At 36.4% G+C, this 23,926-nt stretch overlaps 2 protein-coding genes across 5 annotated transcripts; one reads left to right on the forward strand and one right to left on the reverse strand.

Moving 5' to 3' along the window:
- Window positions 1–4,300: 4,300 nt before the first annotated feature.
- Window positions 4,301–5,737, forward strand: LOC127855411 (heat shock 70 kDa protein 12B-like). Its single transcript, XM_052390955.1, has 2 exons — window positions 4,301–4,658; window positions 5,213–5,737. Exons 1-2 carry the CDS (start codon window positions 4,335–4,337, stop codon window positions 5,372–5,374), a joined length of 486 nt encoding a protein of 161 aa, XP_052246915.1. The 5' UTR covers window positions 4,301–4,334; the 3' UTR covers window positions 5,375–5,737.
- Window positions 5,738–5,782: 45 nt separating this feature from the next.
- Window positions 5,783–23,623, reverse strand: LOC127855410 (heat shock 70 kDa protein 12B-like). Of its 4 annotated transcripts, none has more exons than XM_052390954.1 (6): window positions 23,313–23,623; window positions 22,770–22,894; window positions 22,301–22,408; window positions 21,670–21,759; window positions 18,134–18,352; window positions 5,783–6,376 (listed from the first exon to the last, which is right to left on the reverse strand). In XM_052390954.1, exons 2-6 carry the CDS (start codon window positions 22,866–22,868, stop codon window positions 6,347–6,349), a joined length of 546 nt encoding a protein of 181 aa, XP_052246914.1. In that variant the 5' UTR covers window positions 22,869–22,894; window positions 23,313–23,623; the 3' UTR covers window positions 5,783–6,346. The 4 variants fall into 4 exon arrangements, with proteins under 4 accessions (XP_052246914.1, XP_052246913.1, XP_052246912.1 ...); XM_052390953.1 differs by having other exon boundaries at window positions 5,790–6,376; window positions 23,297–23,622; XM_052390952.1 differs by having other exon boundaries at window positions 5,791–6,376; window positions 22,770–22,908; window positions 23,313–23,621.
- Window positions 23,624–23,926: the final 303 nt, after the last annotated feature.

Consider the following 23,926-nt stretch of genomic DNA (forward strand, 5'->3'; position numbering starts at 1 on the left):
TTCGGCCGTATAGGTGCACAAGCGGCAACCAATGTAGCCCGAATATTATTCCATATTAATTAGTTACTATGCTTAATAGGTGAAATAATAGGGAAATATGGTATTAAGTTATTTCTTTATATAAACATCTTATAAAACCGAAATAGTATAGGGCTTCTTGAACGAAAACAAATGTAAAAGGACAAACGTAATGATTACATGCGATATTGAAAACTGATTTAATTATCCTTGAATATATCTGCAAAATAAACCCGTTGTATAGGCGAACATATATAAGCGAACATTGGAAAAGCATTAAAGAATTGAAAAATCGAAAATCTCCGTATGAATGCATTTGGATTGTTTGCCATTAACAATAGAATGGGTTTATATATTTCAAGTCTGCTTATGCGTTTATCCTTTATTGACTTGAATTTATCCACCCGAATATACGATCTTTATAAAGGAAAACTGCCATATAACTTGTACATTTTACAATAACATAATGCCTTTTAAAAAATGTAATGTATTTTCAATTCATTGACATAATAAAGAAAATTATTCTGGTCGTATATCTTGAATACCAGACGTTATTGGTTATTAGATCGTCTAATTGAATTTTATGAAACCCATTCTTTCGCGTCGAGCCAAGCTGTAATTATACGCAAAAACTTTTAAACCTGTGGAACAGAACATAATAGCGTGTTTGTCAGATGCGGACGTTATTCTTTAAGAAAATCTCTGGTTTAAATAAAAAAGGAAGCTTCAACATTTTCATTATTCGTAAACGAAAACTTTTATTTTTATTGTTAAAGCACAGCAACAGACTGGCGTCGAGGATTATACATACAATTAGAAAGTAATAATTTCGTAAACGTAACCATACTGATAGTTGATTGCATATAAATGGATATAATTTAGTTTGTATAATTACATAGTGCATTTAAAAGTGAAACCTTCAAAAAGCTTCGTTGAAACATGGGAGTGTGCGCTAGCGTGAACTCACAAAACGTGATTCTGTCCAATTACCAAAGCTCTGACGCACTGATCGATAAAAATATCACGGACAGCGATGATGCAGATTCCTATGACTCGAATAATGCATCTATAAACGACCATGATCATTCATCGAACGTGATCGTATCGGTTATTGTTGATATTGGGACATCTTTCAGCTCATGTATATACACAATTTACGACAGAGAAACTGACAGTGTGACGGAAATCAAATCAATAATTGATAATGAACCAACGGTTTTGATTCTCAATGCAGACAATTCATTTATTGCTTTTGGAAATAGTGCTTTAGATGCGATAACTAATTTACATAAAGAGGACAGTACAGAATTTAGGATTTTTATGAATTTTAAACCAATGCTTCATAGAATGAAAGGTCTTTCATCGGAGACGCTGTTCAAAGAGCATTCGAACAAAACATTAAATGCAATAGATGTGTTTTGTACAATATTTAAACATTTAAAAGCAATGGTTAAAATTGCATTTGAAGAGACGAAAAGTGAATGCCACATAGAAGATGTTAAATGGGTGTATACAATACCTGCAGTATGGAACGATGCGGCGAGACAATTCATGCATGAAGCAGCTGAAAGGGCCGGACTAGACAAAGCAAACGTTAAACTTCTGATTGAAACAGAAGTAGCATCTACAGTCTTCAGAGTGAATTTGGACCGCATAGTTGAACTTGAAGAGGATGAAAATGACACAGACAAATTGCCAGTCAAGTATATGGTAGCTAATATCGGTGGTGGAATAGTTGAAATATGTGTGCACGTAATACTTGAGGAGAACAAAGTGGGGGAAATGCACATGGCTTCTGGGGGAACATTAGGTGGGTCAACTGTAGATGGAGCTTATATTCTGTTCTGGGAAAGTTTAGTTGGTCGATCATTGTGGCAAAACTTTAAAGAACAAAGTTATGATAGATATATGAGTATGGTGGCAGATTTTCAGTCTAGGAAAGGCGATTTCACTATGAACCACGCCGAAACAATTCAATTCCCAATCGAACCATCGTTGATAAAACTTTTCCTTGAAATGACAGGTGAGCATTTGGAACATTTTATACAAAATAAATTCGACAACAAGACTATTCGACTTGAGGAAGATACCGGAAATTTAATTATTCAGCCAGCGTTGATGGAAATGTTTTTCATGCCATCCATTAAGTGGTTAATTTCACGACTCCATGAAATAAAAGACGAGGTTAACGATCCTGATCTTGATACGCTTGTTCTTACTGGAGGCTTTTCGAGGTCTCCATACCTAAGGAGCAAGATTGACAACGAGTTCCCAGATATGCGCATACTATCCTTGGAAGAAATAGGGTAATTATATTTTACTGGTTTACTGGTTGATATTACGTTTTTCTTGAAATATGTTGTGTATTGTTAAATGTGAAATTGCGTCCCTCTCCAGTCATGTTCCTGTAGAAGCACCTTTCAGGAAGGTATGCGGTTCATGATACTTCATAACATAATGATCTTTGAACTTCGATAGAAACAATTATTTAGGGTATGGTGTACATGATAAGTATGATTTGTAAAATGTCTTATACTATGTGTAGACTGTGGCGATAGCGAATATCGCTTTTGAGTTGACAATTGCTCAGTGACATCCTCTGTTTAAAGGGTCCTTTTCACGTTTTGGTAAATTGACAAAATACAAATAAAAGTTTCAGATTCGCAAATTTTCGTTGAAATTATTATATTTGTGAGGAAATAGTAATGCTTAACATTTACCATGCTATAAAATATCAATTATATGCATATTTTGACGGTTTAAAAACGCGAAACGATTGAATAATTTGGAAAGTTCTGTTGTTGTCGTTATATTTTGGGATATTAGGAGGATTGCTTATATAAAGTATAAAATACATCAATCATTGTATGTGCCTGGATGGCTGAGTGGTCTAACTGAAAGACTTTTACTCCAAGGGTTAGTTGTTCGAGCACAGTTGAGGGTTACTTTTTTTCTTTCTTTAATTTTATTCTTTTTTTTTTTTTACTGGAGCTTTTTATATCGAATGTTTTCATTTATCGGTATAAAGCATTTAATGACAAACTTTAATACATGCCAAAATCTGTGAAAAGGCCCCTTTAAATGACTTGATATCTTTAAGCAAGGAAGAGAGTTGACCACATAGGCTATAATAACAATCTTGCTATCAATGGAATGGCGTTCTTCGATAATCTGTATCTGTATCTTCTGTTATGTGCTTTATGTATTGTCAAATTCTATAATAATTAACAGCTAATTAAGACAATAAATGCGAGCAACTTGTAACGAATAATAACCTGAATTTGAAACATTATTCAGCAAGAACCAGTTTTCTTCAATATGTGCTAATATCTTGTCATAATCTAAATTTATGAATAGCCGCGCCCTATCAGCTTTCAACGCTTGATTTTCATTTAACTATTTTGGCCCGCATAAAATTGTTTTGGCAAATATAAACACATGGCATTTCCTTTATCGAGGGGTGGGGGGATGCGTATACGGGAGATATATCTACACATACAATACATATTCATCCAATTTCTTAAACGTCACGTGAGTGAGTAGACAACAGATTTATGGACGGCTTTCCTTTTTTATCCCGACGTCTACGATCATGAAAAAAAAACACGAGAGGAGCACAAACACCGTAGAGCCGAAAGAGCGTATTCATGAAATAAATATAAATACAAAGTGGTTTACCGCGTAAAATAACCGCTTCTCATTTTCGAAAAACACCAAAACGACGCCATCTTCGAATTAAGTTCTAACTAACCTCACTTAAACCCGGTAAGCTCCCGTATACGCATGCCCCTTGCTTTATCTTAAACTCATTTAAGCAAAAATGTATAATACAATTTGCATGGCTATTATATAAAAAACACACACAAACACCATTTCATAATTTATATCTAACATTGCCATCATCAATTTTTAAATATATATACAAACTATTTACCAGAAAGATGTTAAAAGGTGTGGTTCTACTCATCTGATCCCCATTAAATGTAATTTGATATTGTTTTCACTTTAGCTAATCGATCAAATTCAGCTAATTTTAAACACAAATGACTCGTATTATTTTGTTAAAATATAGAAAAGGTTAGAACAATCTTTGTGACTACTTTATACTTATTAAAAATATTTTCGCTTTCATTTATTCATTATTGAAACGCATGCTTACACTACACCGGCAATTAATTTTAATGTATTTTTAGTTTAACAAATACGTGTTTTATAAATAAAATAGTTTTTTCTTAAATTGAAATCGATTGAACAAATGCATGCCATTCTACAAAATTACCACTTTAAAAATTGATTTTCCTTTCAGTTTAACGGCCATGCAGGGTGCCATCATGATGGCGCACTTACCAGGTGACGTCACTTATCGTCGATCTCAGTACACGTACGGATTTGACGTCACAGTTCCATTCATAGACGGAGATCACCCCGAGGAATTAAAATTCTCAGAGGGTGGCTTAAACTGGTGCAACGGCGTATTTGATAAAGTCATCGAGAGGAATCAGATCGTAGAGGTTGGACAGATATTCACGCGTTCAAGGAACGGCACGGCGTTGGACCCCGCCAGAAAACACGAGGAAAGATACACATCGCTATGGAGATCAACACGTGACAATCCGAGGTTTTGCCTAGCAGAGGAAGGGGTACTTAGCTTTTAACATTTTTGAAAAATGCATGTAAATAATATTGTTAAATAATGACGTTTTCTGTCAATCATATGTAGATTTTTTGTAAATGACTTATTTTCAATACTTGAATATGATGACTAAATACACCCCTATACTTTTATTATATGCTTTCGCACACATACGCATTATAAGTGATGTTTTATGTCAATGTTATGTTCAATACGTATTACTAAAATACACGTTATTACACTCAATATATGGGCAACGCTCTGTGAAAACGCATGTGCGTAAGGTGCCATCCCAGATTAGCCGAAGCAATATACGCAGGCTAATCGGACACGTCTCTTCCCCCCTAAACTTGATTTTCGCACAGGAGACACGAAACGAAAAATACCATAAAAGCGGAAAGAGTCGTCCCTGATCCGGACTGAACATGCTTCTTTTAAAAGGACTTAACACTTTACACACATGCATTAAACCCCACTTTTCCAGAGCGCGACTTATACACATTATACTTTTATGCATGCATACAACAGTATGTAAATCACCGGTACCGTCTTGAATTTCAGGTGGAGGAGGTGGGCGTCATTGTGATGAAGCCGCCTACCGAGGGGTGGCCGGATCGCTGGGAGTCGGAAAATCAAGTGATCGTCGAGGAGACGGGCTTGACGGTGAAACGGATCAACAGGAACACCGGGGAGCAGAGCGAAATACTAATGACTTTCTTATGACAATCATCCGGCGCGACATAGCATCGTGTACAATGTGCTTGTTTATACAAATGTCGCTGTGGTACCACTTATTTAGTAATAATACAGTGTATGGCGAAACAGAAATAGAAGACAGTTTCACCTGTGGACCGGATCAACAGAAACTGCACGGAGCATTACTAACTACTTGTGGTCTTTCTTTGATCAACTGATCGCACAAAAAAAGAATTGTTTATATTCTAATGAAATTCTGACCTGTTATTACAGACCGTACAGTTTTTATAAAGATTTTTATATACACTTCAACACCGTTATTTCGAACACCGATAATCCGAAGTTTATTCATTTCCGAAAATGTACATATATGTATTTACATGTATTATAATGTGTGCTGTTCATGGTATTTTATATGTTCTGTAATTAGAGAAAAATAAAAGAAGAAGAAAAAGAATCGTTTTATTCCTCCGTTTGTTACAAATAGAAATCTATTGCTATCTGACTAGTTTACGTTTTTAAGTAAAACCATTATAAATATTAGCGTGTAATCGAACCATGCGAATTCCACAACGTTTTATTTGTACAGAGAAAGAAGTCTTCTGTCAAATGTTTATTTCGAAAAATCGTTAATCCGAAGTTTTGTTTACGGTCCCGACGACTTCGAAATAACGGTGTTGAAGTGTAATACAGAAACGTGTAATCGCGCTTAATAGTGTTACGCAAAATAATACAGTTATACTGTAGTAGATTTAAGGATGTTTCTTGCGAACCAAACTTTTCGTGCGACAATCTTTTTGGTGACTACATAGTACACTGTAACACATGTATTGTGTTTCGAGTTTCTGTGGTTTATGTTGTGTTGAATCCATCGCCATGATGTCTTGACTGCTGGTGCATCAGTGATTGATATAAGCCGCGTCATGCGAAAATGGTTCTTATGCCATTCGCACAGTCAGATTAGGAGCTACACGGTCCACCATTACGTCATGCAAGGTTTCATATTCTTATAAGCGGACAATGGAACTCCTGAAAAGATTGCGCAATTTGTGATATAGGCATATATGACGATGATCTGCATTGAAAAAATAAACACTTCTCATGAACTTTAATGTGATCAAAAATATTTTAATGTCGGGTTTCGTTGGTGGTCTTAGTGACTAAATTGTCTTTAAAACCAAGAGTTATTCGTGTTATTTATGAGAATATTAAAATTCATTAAGAAGCATTTAATTTCATCTTGTTATGACGTTTAGATAACCAGATCATAACCTTATGAGTAGTAAGTATATGTTAACACAAACTCTAAAATGAAGGCATTGTCATGCTAAAACGTTACAATTATTTAAAAAACAATCTATAACGCACGTTACTGTACACATGTTTTCAGATTTCATAGAGACATTTTCATTTTTTTTCAAATCTGCACCGATCATTAGCAAAACAAAGTTCGTCATTTTCATTTTTTTTCAAATCTGCACCGATCATTAGCAAAACAAAGTTCGTGAATATGCGATACGGCAAGGAAACATACATTTAACAATATGTTTAACATGAACTTATTGAATGCATGCACAAATTCCTTATCAAGACTGTAATTAATAATAAGTACGTCGGTTATGTATCTAGGCGATATAACTTACGTGTATTTTTCAAGTTCTTTAGACTTAATAAAACCCAAAGTCCTTCTAAAAGACTTAACATATATCCAACAAATCATACAAAACGTTGACGCACAGTTTTCGGTCTAAAATCGTAGCCTTGGCAATTACAGTTTTACCTTTTATTTCTTTGGTTAAATGGAAACTTTACGTATAATTTTGTACAAAACTGAGTTCAAATAATTAACACTTTGTATTGCATGGCAATTGTAGGTCCAATTTTCGTAAGGTAATCTGAATTTAGATCTATGCTATATTTTTTCAAAACACCGATACATTAAAGACAAATCAAACGGGTACAAATAACGCACATTCGATGATGAAATGTCAATAGATTCGATGACGTATTTGTTTTAGAAATTGCCACTTTCATAAGGTTTAACATGACCCGACGGCATTACTAATCTCTTGCACCGTTTATATCTTCATCTTATCCGAGGTAAACACCGCTAGGTTTATAAAAAGGTTAGTGTTATATGCAGACGCGCATAACAGTTCGAATTCAGAAAACAGATTTTTTGTGCAGATTGTGTATCACGTGATGAACAGTGGGGTGTGTATATTTTGCGGCACTATTAGAATTTGTAATGCAGATTTTTAGTGCAGATTATGATGAAACCCTATTCGTCTGCGTCAATAATTTGTCGTAGAATTGTGGTTTATAATAGCGTTAGAAAAAAAAGATTGAGTTCTGAATACAGATTTATAGTGCAGATTGTGTACCTTCTATTTGCATGTAAGCGTTAGATGTAAACGTGCACAACAGATTGAATTCTGAATACAGATTTATAGTGCATTGTGTAACTTCTATTGACATGCTTCTATACGATCTTCGCAAGTTTTATACGCGTGGTATAGCGTTGGGGAACAAATGAGCACCTATAAATCTGTATCCGGATAACTATCACATCGTGCTTATACGATTTAATTCTGGATTATACGAGATTGTTGCCTATTGATCTGTGTACATTGAAATGCGCGTATACGGTCTTAAGGCCCACTCTCACTATGATGCCGGTGGAGCCCCGGTGCGTAATCCGGGATCTACCGAGATGAACCAGGGCTCTACCGGGATGAACCGGGGACGACAGGGATGAACCGGGGACGACCTGGGACAACTGGGGCTCCACGCTCCAGCGGGTAAGTATTAAAATGTTTAATACCTGCGGGATGAACCGGAGTTACCGTGAAGGACCGGCATCGACCGGCGCGGCACCGGTAACAACCGGGACGGCACCGGGAACAACCCGGACGGCACCGTTGCTCCACCGGGGCCCATACAGACCCCGGCAGAGCTACAGCAACGCCCTGGTTGTCACCGGTGGTGCCCAGGTGGAGCCCTGGTGAATGCCGGCAGAGTCCCGGTATAGCCAGGTTCATTGGTAAACCGGCGCTCTGCCGGGACGCCACCGGCACATCGGGGCTCCGCCTGGTCATTACCGGCGACGACCGCGATTAAACCGGGGTGTTGCCGTAGCTCTGCCGGTGTCTGTTGCCAGGATAGCCCCGGTGAGTCTCGGCGGTGTTACGGTAGACCGGGGCTTTGCCGGAACGCTGCCGGCTTTTAACGGGGTCCACCTGGGCATTACCGGCGACAACCTGGGCTCTGCCGGGGCTTCACCGGGATAAACCGTAGCTTGTTCGGGGTTGACCGGGACTCTGCCACATTCAGGTTTAATAATGATGAGTATCTGTTGATCTGCACCCAGTTAACATTCACATGCGCATATATACGGTCTTACTTGCATTACAGAGCTAAAGGAACCCTATCAATGTGCATCGAGTCGATATATTAAGGTGGCTTATTCGCTAGTAATTGTATTAAATAACTAATGACATTATATTTATCTGCGTCCATACAATTTTCGCATGGCTTGAGACGTATTAAAATGCGTTGTGGAACTTATGAACGTCTATTAATCTGCGTATGGACAACGATTACATCGTGCATATACCATCAAACTAAGGTTGTTCACGGACCGTTTTACGTCACAACTGAATACATTTTACACTTACTCTTGCATGTTTAATTTCCATTACATGGATCGCGATTTTAATTAAAATAAAAATACTTGAGTCGCAATTAAAGCAGTATAAGAACGCACATGGATAAGGATTGCATTACTTATTTAATGCCATAAATTAAGGTGTTCGTGTCGACTGAGCGCAAATGTATATGGAAAAATCCCATACAATCCCGGATTGTAACCGTATACGCGCCCTGTGAGTGCTGTCGTAACGCATGCAGATTAATAGGACTTATTAGTTTTCCGTCGAATTTAAAATCCATATAAAAACCTGTGAAATACACTGTGAAGGTTGTTGGCATGCATAAGGATTAATAGGGTATCACAAGTTCCCCGTTGAAATTAGATCCATATAAAAATCTGATAGGATGCGTTGAAACGCATGCAGATTTATAGGGTTTCATTGGTTGTCCGTCGCAAGTAAACTTTATAAGAATCTTAGGAATGCCATGTGAATGTTTTCGAAACGCCAGCAGATTTATATTTATTATTTTTCTTTCGCAAATGAATCACATATAAAAACCTGAGATATGCTTGTAAAGTTTATCGGACGCATGCAGATTGTTCGGGCTTCAGTAGTTATCCGTCGCATGAAACCAAAATCGGAACCTGCTCAGACTTTGGACCTGGACGTAGATGATTAGGGACTCAATACGTTTTAAATGCAATAAAGAGATTATAGCACACGGGATAAAACACTTATAAATCTTCAATGCTGTCGGAACACATGCAGATTGGTAGGGCTGCAATAGTTTTCCGTCGAAATCAACCACATAAAATTCAAAGAATCTTCTTAGATTGTTTAGACGCAAATAAGGTGTTCATATCGCATTTAATGGAATAAAGCCCGTATAAGCATTAGTTTAATAATATCTTTTAATATAGCATAGAGATAGAGACCGTATAAGAATACGGGAATGTCAACTGGGTGCAGATTATAGGGCTTCATTTGTTATCAATTGCAATTTAAAAACATATTGAAACATCTGAAGATTGTACGGATGTATATAAATATAGTTTATTAAATAAACATCATACCATAAGAAGACAAATACTGTTTATTAAATGTTAATTCAATAAAATTCATACAATTAATAGTTGTAGTCGGCATCTATATAGATCTGTTCCGGAGAATACACCTGCATACAAACTGAAAATACTCAATTTCTGATGACGCATGCACACTGGGATATACACTCAATGACAGTCTGCTCTATACGATCTGTTATGCACGTCTGCACATAACATCAACCCAAAGAAAAACTAATTCGAAATCATGGAGGATTTAAACATTACAAATGCAATTCATAATGGCAATAAGTAAGTTTTCAATCCTTATTGTCTTTCTGAATTGTATTAAAAACAACGGTAGTGGATCCAGTGTGTCTGGAATGTTATTCAGGTAAATTTTGCATAATTTCGCGACCTGTCCAATTGTTGCAATAATTAAATTCTACGCTTAATAGCTTAATGGGCTGCTTATAGTTACAGTTATCAGCGAGAAAAGTGTGTTAAAACATCGTCGTGTTTTTATAGGGTGCATGCAAAGGATAAAATCCGTAGGTTGCCATTCAGGTAAATTTAACATGTTATGAAGTTTATTCATTATTTTCCTCAATTTGTCTCGAACGACGTCAGTTTAGTGAAGTGCACGGATTCACTGCGCTGAACTGCACCCATGTTTATGAAGGGGTGCATATGGACTTCCAGTCCCAGAGCCGCCATAGCAAAAATTATCAAAGGCTCTGGGAGTTCGTTTATATGGACGACCGGTCCAATTGAGTTCCTGCATCATGTAAATTGTTTAGATGCTATCTTGTGATGCAAGGAACCTCGGTGCCCAGTGAGAGAATCTTCTGCACAGCAGGAGATCTCTCCAGTGCTCATAGGGCTTGCCTGGACCCGGACAATGTTGAAATGATAATTTTTGTGAAAACAAACATCAAACTGTATGAACAGTGAAAAGCATATGTTAACAAACAAACTATTAAGTAAATAATAATTAAGGTTTCATTTTATTTTGACATTGCTACAATGTTAAACGAGAACTTTGTTATGTTTTTTTTTGTTAATAAATGTTCTATGTTTTTTAGTCAAATTGAACTTCTAATACCATTGATTTCTTTAATTTAGACAGAAACTTCTAATTTTCTCTTATATGAGGGATCCGGATCCGAAAAACAGTAAGAAACCATATTTGGATTCAGATTCGGATCCGAACAATTTTTTTGGATTCGTTGCAGCCCTAATAATCCGGTGAACGTCGTCCTGCGGTGTTCGGTGTGCAGTGTGTGTGTTGTGTCGTCATTTTGCAACAAATCGTGATGAATCTTAATCAGAATGTTTATTTTGACAAAATCTAGGCAGAGCATAAATCAGGGTCAGGTACGTCGAAACCCTAAGTCACCAGGTCAATCTTAGAAATACGTTGTTTACGCTTTTGAGGCGACCGTTATGACTCAATCTTGATGAAACTTGGTCGAAATGATTATTTTGAAAATATACAGTCTGAATTCGAATATGGATCACGTGCGGCCGAAAACAATGTCACCAGCTCAAATCTCCGGAGACCATTATAACCACTCTAAAGGTCACGTATATGACTCAATCTTCATGAAACACAGTCAGAATGTTTATTCAAAAATTAGCTATGTCGAGTTAAAATCAGTGTTATGTGCGTAAAAAATAGTCCACATAGTGAAATCCTAGAAAAACGTAGTACCCTTTGTATAGACCTCATAACCTCATCAATCTTGATGAAACTTGGCCGATATGTATAAATTGACATTTTTTATTTTGAGTTTGAATTCTTGTCACTTGCGTCTAAAAACTGGGTAATCTATTAATGTTAGAAAACATTGTTACCACTCAATATTAATTATGACTACCAAGATGAAACGTGGTCATAATGTTTATCTATACAATATCTAGGCGGAGTAGGAAAATGTCTTCAATAATTTGGTCACCAGGACATTTATCAAAACGCCAGTAACGAATATTGCCTTCGACTTGTCTATCGTTGATTCAATTGTCGAATAAATATTCATTACAAACTGCATTATGCGTGTTTGCAGGTTGTATTGTTTGAGAGGCTGATCAATGCGGAAATTGTGTATCAACTACATATGCTTCGCAAGTTCGCATCGTTGTTTTGTGTGTACCTTATCGAACTTGTGGACGTTATCTTTTAACTTATGATTTTTAGGGCAATACATATTTTCCGTTTTCATGTATATTTTAATTGAAAATTTGTAAAAATTCGCATCGATGTATTTTGTGTTGTTAAGAATGTATTAACTTGAGTTATGACTGTTTTTCGATACGCGTATGTCAAATTATAACTTTAAATGAACGCGGTATGTTACGTCCTATTGTTTACTTCAAACTAGCAATGTACATATTTGTTTTCATTGTTCGTTGTTCTTGAGTTATTGCCACAAATAGAACCGCATTCTCTATGTGCCATTGATTTAACTTACTAGAAATGGAACTAAAGTATCTTTTTGTAGAACATATTCTCTTTGAGACGCTAATATATAATATCATTTCAAGTCTGAAATGGAACTGCTTATCTTTCAGTATTTTCCAGTAATGGTTGTCTTTGTCGAAATTATAAATAAATGTTATAATGATTTCATGTATACTTTATTATTTTTTTATGAAACTTGTACGTTTTACATATCACTTTGTATCCAGTTATACAAAATTATTGATTTAGATAAATATACAGTTGTGATCATACTTTCTCTGTGATATATTATTTTACCATTTCATGTATTTTTATACTTACCGGTATTTTGAGTTTACAATGTACATAGAGTTATAAACTGTTTACAAAAATATAATTGTTTGTATTACATTGTGTCCTTGAATTAATCATATTGCGATAACATCGAATGGTTTAAGTCGGGAGTCTATTGATAATATGATATTATCATTTACAGACGTTTTTCGGGATATATCAGATCCATTATTTCCCTATGTGTGTTTTTGCAAAAATGAATGTTTCTTTAACAATAAGACCTGATCGATCAATATTTTATGATGCCCATTCATTGTAAATGGATGTTCTAAGATTATTTAATGTTGTTATATCAATGTGAACAGATTATTATATTGTGAAATTGCAATTAATAAAAGAAGTTTTTGAAGACAACAAAAATGAAGTGATTGTGATAGAAAATGGACAGCAATGTGAACTTACGGACAAGTATTCGGGAGATTATTTTGGAATAAAAGTAAGTCAAAGTCAAGTAAAGCTCATATTATCCCATCAACTTCATTCGAGAAATATTTTTAAATCATTAGTTCAAACAGTATTGGTGTTACTAATATGAAGTGGGATGATTTTAGTACACTTTTAATGATTTTTATAAGGTTAGTGTTATATGCAGACGCGCATAACAGTTTGAATTCAGAAAACAGATTTTTTTGTGCAGATTGTGTATCACGTGATGAACAGTGGGATGTGTATATTTTGCGGCCCTATTAGAATTTGTAATGCAGATGTTTAGTGCAGATTATGATGAAACCCTATTCGTCTGCGTCAATAACTTGTCGTAGAATTGTGGTTTATAATAGCGTTAGAAAAAAAAAGATTGAGTTCTGAATACAGATTTATAGTGCAGATTGTGTAACTTCTATTTGCATGTAAGCGTTAGATGTAGACGTGCACAACAGATTGAGTTCTGAAAACAGATTTATAGTGCATTGTGTAACTTCTATTTACATGCTTCTATACGATCTTCGCAAGTTTTATACGCGTGGTATAGCGTTGGGGAACAAATGAGCACCTATAAATCTGTATCCAGATAACTTTCACATCGTGCTTATACGATTTAATTCTGGATTATACGAGATTGTTGCCTATTGATCTGTGTACATTGAAATGCACGTATACGGCCTTAAGGCCCACTATCACTATGATGCCGGTGGAGCCCCGGTGCGTGATCCGGGATCTAACGGAATGAACCGGGGCTCTACCGGGATGAACCGGGGATGAACCGGGGACGACAGGGGACAACGGGGGCTCCAGGCTCCACCGGGTAAGTATTAAAATGTTTAATACCTGCGGGATGAACCGGTAGTTACCGTGAAGGACCGGCATCGACCGGCGCGGCACCGGGAACAACCGGGACGGCACCGGGAACAACCCGGACGGCACCGTTGCTCCATCGGGGCCCATACAGACCCCGGCAGAGCTACAGCAACGCCCCGGTTGTCGCCGGTGGTGCCCAGGTGGAGCCCTGGTGAATGCCGGCAGAGTCCCTGTATAGCCAAGTTCATCGGTAAACTGGCGCTCTGCCGGGACGCCACCGGCATTCACCGGGGCTCCGCCGGGTTATTACCGGCGACGACCGCGATTAAACCGGGGCGTTGCCGTAGCTCTGCCGGGGTCTGTTGCCAGGATAGCCCCGGTGAGTCTCGGCGGAGTTACGATAGACCGGGCTTTGCGAGAACGCTGCCGGCTTTTACCGGGGCTCCACCTGGGCATTACCGGCGACAACCTGGGCTCTGCCGGGGCTTCACCGGGATAAACCGTAGCTTGTTCGGGGTTGACCGGGACTCTGCCACATTCAGGTTTAATAATGATGAGTACCTGTTGATCTGCACCCAGTTAACATTCACATGCGCATATATACGGTCTTACTAATAGGGTATCACAAGTTCCCCGTTGAAATTAGATCCATATAAGAATCTGATAGGATGCGTTGAAACGCATGCAGATTTATAGGGTTTCATTGGTTGACCGTCGCAAGTAAACTTTATAAGAATCTTAGAAATGCCATGTGAATGTTGTCAAAACGCCAGCAGATTTATATGGCTTTATGATTTATTTTTCTTTCGCAAATTAAACACATATAAAAACCTGAAATATGCCTTGTAAAGTTTATCGGACGCATGCAGATTGTTCGGGCTTCAGTAGTTATCCGTCGCATGAAACTAAAATCGGAACCTGCTCAGACTTTGGACCTGGACGCAGATGATAAGGGACTCACTACGTTTTAAATGCAATTAAGAGATTATAACACACGGGATAAAACACTTATAAATCTTCAATGCTGTTGAAACACATGCAGATTGATAGGGCTGCAATAGTTTTCCGTCGAAATCAACCGCATATAATTCAAAGAATCTTCTTAGATTGTTTAGACGTAAATAAGGTGTTCATATCGCATTTAATGGAATAAAGCCCGTATAAGCATTAGTTTAATAATACCTTTTAATATAGCATAGAGACCGTATAAGAATACGGGAATGTCAACTGGGTGCAGATTATAGTGCTTCATTTGTTATCTATTGCAATTTAAAAAACATATTGAAACATCTGAAGATTGTACGGATGTATATAAATATAGTTTATTAAATAAACATCATACCATAAGCAGACAAATAATGTTTATTAAATGTTAATTAAATAAAATTCATACAATTAATAGTTGTAGTCGGCATCTATATAGATCTGTTCCGGAGAATACACCTGCATACAAACTGAAAATACTCAATTTCTGATGACGCATACACACTGGGATATACACTCAATGGCAGTCTGCTCTATACGATCTGTTATGCACGTCTGCACATAACATCAACCCTTCTAGACTGGCGGCCATGTTTTTCCACTGATCACGACCATTTTCAAACTCGTCCGAGATATCCGCATAACCAATGTTTTGACCAAGTTTCATGATGATTAGGCAATAATTGTGACTTATAGAGTGTTCAGAAGCTTTTTTACTATATGAATATAACGAAAAAGACCCCCCCCCCCCTGGCGGCCAAGTTTTTAGACGATCCGAACCATTTTTAAACTCAACCGTCGTATCAAGGAAACAAATGTTCTGACCAAATTTTATAAAGATTGGGCAAAATATGTGTCTTCTAGACTGTTCTTATGTTTTCATAATATACATAAAGAGAAAACTGCCCCATCCCCTGGCGGCCATGTTTTTCCACCGAACATGACCATTTTCGAACTCGTCCGAGATATCTATAAAATCGATGTTAAGACAAAATTTCATGATGATTAGGCAAAATATGTGACTTCTAGAGTGTTCACAAGCTTTTATACTATATAAATATAAGAAAAATGACCCCCGCCCCTGGCGGCCATGTTCTTTTACCTATCCAAACCATTTTCGAACTAAACCGTCGTATCCAGGAAACAAATGTTCTGACCAAATTTCATGAAGATTGGACCAAAAATGTGACTTCTAGAGTTTTCACATGTTTTCAACATATACATATAGAGAAAACTGCACCGCCCTCTGGCGGCCATGTTTTCTCGTACACAAAGAAGAAGGAAACCAAGTCGACGATTCGATGGGAGTGTTCTCAGCGACGAAGTGAGAACTGCAAGGGAACTGTCACTTCCGACAATCCAGTAAGTTAATTACTAATAATTATAAATAAACTGTATTAGTATACGAAAAGTTCATAACCCAATGAATCCAAAACGACCCTTTTAGTTATTATAATATTAAAGAATAGTGCATTTATTGCAGTAAGTCATTAATTGAAATTTAATCCATTCAAGTCTAGTGACGCATTGAGTTGCAAACGTATATAAGCATGTATTTTTTCGCTATGTTCAATTCAATCTTGTAGAGAACATTAATTCCGATAGAAATTTTCTTTCGTGAGTACTACAGCGGTATATCTATATGTACTCAGTTGCACGCCTATATTTAGTTACGACACATGTTCTGTATTGACACGCACGCGTTACCTGCGTGGACCCGGCTATGTTTCGCGCTCTTATTAAAACACGACTTTTACATGACATTCATGTACAGTGATGCGGACGATAAATGGAAATATACTTGTGCTAAAATTACATTGTTACCGGATAAAATGTGTACGGGTATAACGTAAAATTACCCGTAAGTATTGTATTCATTACGTACTCGCCATTAGTAAATTATTGCTCACCATTTGCATTTTACTTCTCATCGGAAATCATTTATGTTTGAGTAACTGTTTGCGGTAAAAAGGTGTGATGATGATGCCCGACATTCATGTTAATTGAAGTGGACACGGGAGGGCACTTCTCCGCCAAATGAATTATTGTGAGGGGGCAGATCTCCGCCTGCTTAATTCTGACAGGGGGGCAGTTCTCCGCCCCTAAAGATTTAATGGGAGGGCAGTTCTCCGTCCATAAAGATTTGATGGGAGGGCACTTCTCCGCCCCCTTTAAAATAAGGGGGCAGTTCTCCGGGGGCAGTTCCCCGGGGGGCAATTTTCCGGGGGGGGGGCGCCTCTCCGGATACCGTTTTTCAACGGACCGGAACCACTTTTGAACTCAACCAACATATCATTAAGACAAACATTTTGACAAGTTTCGTGAAGACTGGGCATCAAATGAGACTTCTACAGTGTTCACAAGGTTTTTCCTTTTTTTACCTCGTCCGAGATATCTATAAAATCGATGTTAAGACAAAATTTCATGATGATTAGGCAAAAAATGTGACTTCTAGAGTATTCACAAGCTTTTTTACTACATAAATATAAGAAAAATGACCCCCCCCCCCCTGGCGGCCATGTTTTTTTACCTATCCAAACCATTTTTGAACTCAACCGTCGCATCCAGGAAACAAATGTTCTGATCAAATTTCATGAAGATTGAACCAAAAATGTGACTTCTAGAGTTTTCACATGTTTTCACCATATACATATAGAGAAAACTGCCCGCCCTCTGGCGGCCATGTTTTTCAACGGACCGGAACCACTTTTGAACTCAACCAACATATCATTAAGACAAACATTTTGACAAGTTTCATGAAGATTGGGCATGAAAAGTGACTTCTACAGTGTTCACAAGGTTTTTCTTTTTTTGACCTAGTGACCTAGTGTTTAACCCAGAAAGACCCAGTTTTAAACTCAGTCGAGGTATCAATGGGACAAATGTTCTGACCAAGTTTCATGAAGATCGGACAATAAATGTTGCCTCTAGAGTGTTCACAAGGCAAAATTTTAACGACGGACGCACGACGGACAAAAGACGATCACAAAAGCTCACCATGAGTACGTTGTGCTCAGGTGAGCTAAAAACATGTAATGTTTATCAATGAAAACCCTCGGTTAGAATTATTATTTACCTGTCTTGCAGCCATGGTCATAAACTGTTTTGCAGAATCGTCCCAGATTGCCGGTACAGTGAGCACCCAGTCAATGTCCGTGTCTCTGAACCCAGTGTCCCTTTGACGCAAGCGGCTCAACAGGTGGTCCTTGAGAAAACCAATCGCCGAGGCAAAAACGTCAATGGCCGCCATTGCGTTATCTTGCGCATCTTTTATTTTGGTGTTTTTTCTAATTTTCTGAAAAAGAGGACTCTTATATAATTGGATAAGTTACATTACGTACTAAAACCAAATACACGTGTATTGTATTTCGGCACTACTGTCAGCTACTTTCATAATTGTACACACCGTTGTTTGCGTGAATTGGCATTTGCGAACATAAAAAAAATATATTCTAGATGCAAACTTTTTTAATAGAAAAATTTGACTAAGAGCGGGTGCTCCGAAATCCGACCATGTCCCTGATTCCGAACAAAATATAAATTTCTTATCCAATCATGTTCGGTAAAAGATATCAGAAATCTGACGTTATTATTGTGGCAACACTTCGTTTCTCTTTCTTTACGGTGCCATTTAGAGTTAAAGGTGCAACCAGTTTTTCTAAAAAATACATATGCCGATAGGCACAGCCTTCCGGTAAGTGAAATTATTTGATCGCTAATTTTTTACAGTTTTTTGCTTAGGTTCTTTCAAAACACATAATTGCGCTACAGTAGCGTTCTATGAAAAATAATAATCTAGAACCATGTTCTGATCATGTGTGACACTCATGATCATGATGTAGGGTTGTGTAAAGGAGGAATCGATAGTGTTCTGAATTACATACCACATTCACGGACTTGAAAGTGATCGTAATTCCGAACATCATTACAACTGGCTTAAGTGTTCGGAAATCGGTACACCCACTCTTGAACAAGATGTGTTTGTGAAACACTATTTCCCAATATATTTGGCCTTTGACCTTGAAGGATGACCTTGACCTTTCACCACTCAAAATGTGTAGCTCCATGAGATACACTTGCATGCCAATTATCAAGTTGCTATCTTCAATATTGCAAAATAAACATCGTTGTTTTAAAGGAATAGGACGCGATCTATCGATTAAGGGGCAAAAACTAAAAACTATTGTTTGAAAGTCTGTCGAAGATTTATTCGGGTTGACAAACGGACTGGAAATATTGCTTGGTTTTCGACCGACTGTGAGTTAACGGCTGGACAGATTTTTTTTAAGTTAACTTTTTTTAAAGGTTGTCCAATTGCCCATAGGAGGATCAAGGGATGTTTGGATTAAAGCTATTTTTTTACATTTTTGCGGCCCGCGAGGACAGGTCTATGATAAATTCTAGTTAATGACCTTGTTATGATTCCGATATAGGGTGGGGATTTTTTTTTCATGGTTCTTTGTCAATTTTTTTCTCATAAAACATGATTTTATATAGTTATTTGAATATATTGGGATCCTTAAAAAAAATACTATCCAGGGTACGTTACTTCCACCTGTGAAACAAAGCAACAAACCAACAGACAGGGCAAAAACAATATGTCCCCCACTATAGTGGTGGGGGACATAAAAATAACAACGAATAAAAAAGGGCAGTACGGATTTAATTTTTTCAGGCTTGATGACACAGTCTGATGTATTGAATACCATAACTAGTGTAATACCCTCTATTACTGTTTATCGAGTACTATACATGTCCGAAATATGTACACTTAAGAATGCCTTACCTGTTTAACTTTAATAATCCAAATTTTCCTTGTTGATATCTAGTTTAACAAACCTTATCAAATGTTTGTTAAATCCAGTTAATGCTTTCTCCATTATTGAATCACCATTACTTGTAATTTGAATCGCCAGCTTTGAATTGAACGCGGGTTGAATGTAACAATAAGTTCGCCATTTGCTATGTCGAAGGTCATGACGTAGCAATTTTATTCTTCTCGGATAATTTATCTCTTTTCGAGGAAATGTGTTTTCTCAATGTTTATGTGTAGTATTATGACTTGTTAATTGTTTTATGGTTATAATGTTACTTATACAGCTATTAGTCCCTTCAGATATTAATGCTGGTGGGGAACTATTTAAAGTATTTTCGCGCAATGCTTTCGTATAGCTTTCACTGTTTGTAAGACTAAATATTATCATTATGCTTGAGAAATGTTGTGAAAGCATTGTTTAGTGATGCATAATATTTTCTGAGCTTTTAATTGATGTGATGCTTTCTTTTAAGACTTGCAATGCTGTTTATGCAAATGTTGTTAATGAAGATAAAACCATTTTACGCAGTTAAATACTTTCACGAAAGCCTGGTTCTGATTGGTCGCCAGCAACGCCCAGCCTCAGCAACTGCTGTTTGTTGTGATGAAGTCAGTCGTTACTTGGTTCGTAACTTAAGGTCACAAGAACTGTTTTTCAAAGATGTCGAAAGCCAACAACAAAGGTATAAACTAAAATATTCGACTCAATTACGCTATCTTATGTTAAAAAAGTCTACATCTGTACTTTATTTAACTTACGTTTTAAATCTTCACTGAATTAAACTATTAAGAGTAACTAAAAAGTGACGACTGGTTCCATCGCCTTATTCCACTTTAACTGCTGCCTAAGTACTAACATGTCCTTCTTGTTGTGCAACTTAATACACAAAGTGCTGTTTTTTATGGCACAGGTTATGATTCTGCTCTAATAAATACAACTACAGAAACCATCCTGACTTATCTTTTTATGCGTTGTTTTTAACAAAGTTCATAAAATGCTACGTCATCGATACCGCTCGGCTTACACTACCTACGAAAACCACACAGACAACCTGGTTCTCTGAAACACAGAAGAGAATACTTTAACCGCCACATTTAGAATGCTTTGGACACGATCTAAGCTATATAGGAACTACAACAACAAGAAGTCATCTTCAGCTACACTTCTCACTTTCTCTACCAAAGTTAAGAATGTATTAGAAACAACACATACAAGGGCGAAAGCAAAAATCAAACTTAAAATCATTAAGAAGCTACCAACTTAAAATTGCGAGCAAATGATGAGAATCTCGAGGCGGAGTTTCATGTGACAGTGAGGCCTCATCTAGAATACAGCCCCGACTCCTATATGACGGCTGCCTAGTCAAACTAACTGACTCTTGACGGAGTATGAGATGGAAAAGACTACCGGCATTCCCCAACAACAGAACAGAAGTGAATGCAACGCTTAAAACATTTCAGACCAGATTCTCCTAAGAAATACCTGTTTCCTACCAGAGTAAACATAGTAGGAAAAATGTAAAGATCAAACTTTTTCCTAGAAATCAAAGCAATGCTGGGGGAGCATATCGATCAGCTCTTAGCAGATTTAGAGCTTTTGAGCCGTACTCACAACAGAAACCGTAAATGTTCAATGTGTTTAGTTAATGCAAGATTTATAACTATTTCTTTGTAGATGTAATACATCGCTGTTTTGGTATTTGCATTACCTTTTAATTACTCCATTCTAAGACTAAATTTTATTTTTACAAGAGTAATTGTTAAGTTATTCGGCTAAGATTAATCAATCGCCTAACCTTTTCATACAGTTCCATCTTAAACCTTCGGAAGTATTTCCATCCATCATGATCCTCCTTGCCTGCAAGTTCGTTGTACTTTGTTTCCGCCTATATTAAACAATATCGACACCATTCAAGCTCGGTTTCCCTCAAATAATATATATATATATATATATATATATATATATATATATATATATATAGAGAGAGAGAGAGAGAGAGATTTTGTTTATATATATATACATATATATATATATATATATATATATATATATATATATATATATATATATATTTATTTATATATATATATATATATATATATATATATATATATATATATATATATATATATATATATATATATATATATATATGTCAATGATATCGTTATTGGCGACAAAATATCAAAATACACTAAATACATAAAGGAGGCAACTCCTCGTCATTACATATCGTTTACGAAGGATCAATACCAGATATCGTTTACGAAAGATCAATACCAGATTTCAAACACTATCAATAAATACACAATTACACATTAATCATAAAATAAATATATGCATCCATGCTCAATGAGTTATCACTAGCATTTGTGGTTATCTATTGCCTCAGACAAATAATGGGTGTGTACATGAGTTGCACATACTTCATAACCAAAAGCATGGAATGTGCCCCTTTTGTCAAACAAAACCACGGTCGGCGCCTTTGTAGTGACCATTGTGATTCCATCGCTCCAATCACTGTTGGCATAGATCTGAAATTGATAATTAATAATTGGCCAGTGGGTATGATATTAATAAGTAAAAGCATCAGTTTCAATAAAAAAATAATAAACAAATTATAACGAAAATTCAACTTTTCTGAAAACAAATATTCACTTATTAAATATATATATATATATATATTTATAGGGATTTTTTTAAAGAGAAGTTGGTTTTTCGTTATTATTTGATTATTTGTCATTCAAAATGATGTTTTTACTAATTAATATCATAGCCACACGCCAACCACCTGTGAATTAAAGGGTATACACTAATGATCGGACTAAAGCATGATTGAATCGTTATAAAAAGCGAGCTATGGACATACATGTTCTATATAGATTTGCATACTACCTTTAAGGGGTCTCGTTTGAATTCGTCAAGGAAAGAGTACGCATATCCTGAATAAGTAGTACCGAAGTCAATAGCTGCCACTACAAGTCGTTTGGACATTTTACAATCCCGACTTATGAGTCCAACTGAAAAAAAATAACTGGAACAAAGATCGATGAGGAACTTTTCTATTTTAAACGAGGGGCTATGCTGAATATAAGTAATTTCATGAGACTTTTAAATCCAAAAATTGCACATAAACAATTTCGATTTTGATTTTCATTTCTTTTAATTTATGTATACATGTGTATGTCAATACTGCTCCAGCAGCTGGAGTTTCACTTCTTTATATTGATATATTATATCAGTAGTAATCTAGCTCTCTACCTATCCTGTCGAAAAAAAACACTAACACACTTCAATACACGTCATATTTAGCCGGCCGGCCAATAGGTAGAAATGTATGAATATAGGTAGGGTTATTAATGTGTGAATACAAGATAGTGAAGTAAGTTTTTAAAAAGAAATCCATATAATTTTCTACTTACAATTAGAAAATCCCACCTTTTAATTATCTATTATCATCCATTTACGCAATCATATTCTTCTCAGTCATCGATTTACATTTAAACATATATTTAATTGAATCAGTATCCACGTACTTTCGATTTTAACGTAGTTTTCATATCGAATTAGGAACAGGAACTTTCGATTTAAACGTAGTTTTCATATCGAATTAGGAACAGGAAGTTAAAAGTGTATCAAAAACGCTTTATGTACTGTAAGAGCATACGTCTTAACGAAACAAAGTTCATGCGTGTTCAGACAAAATATTTAGTCTATTTGGTCTGTAAGTCTCTAATAAACGTTGACCTAATATTTGCAGTCATTCGTAGCTGGTACGGAACTATAATCGTTTTAATTATGAATTTAAAGGGGCATTTTCACGTTTTGGTAAATTGACAAAATTAAAAAAAGTTTTTCAGATTCGCAAATTTTCGTTTTAGTTATGATATTTGTAAGGAAACAGTAATACTGAACATTTACCATGCTCTAAAATATCCATTATATGCATCTTTTGACGATTTAAAACTCTGAAAATTATAAGGCGTTGCAACGCAAAACATTGAATAATTTGGAGAGTTCTGTTGTTGTCGTTATATTTTGTGAAACAACGG

Source organism: Dreissena polymorpha, chromosome 13 (assembly GCF_020536995.1).
Source record: "Dreissena polymorpha isolate Duluth1 chromosome 13, UMN_Dpol_1.0, whole genome shotgun sequence".
Classification (NCBI taxonomy): domain Eukaryota; kingdom Metazoa; phylum Mollusca; class Bivalvia; order Myida; family Dreissenidae; genus Dreissena; species Dreissena polymorpha.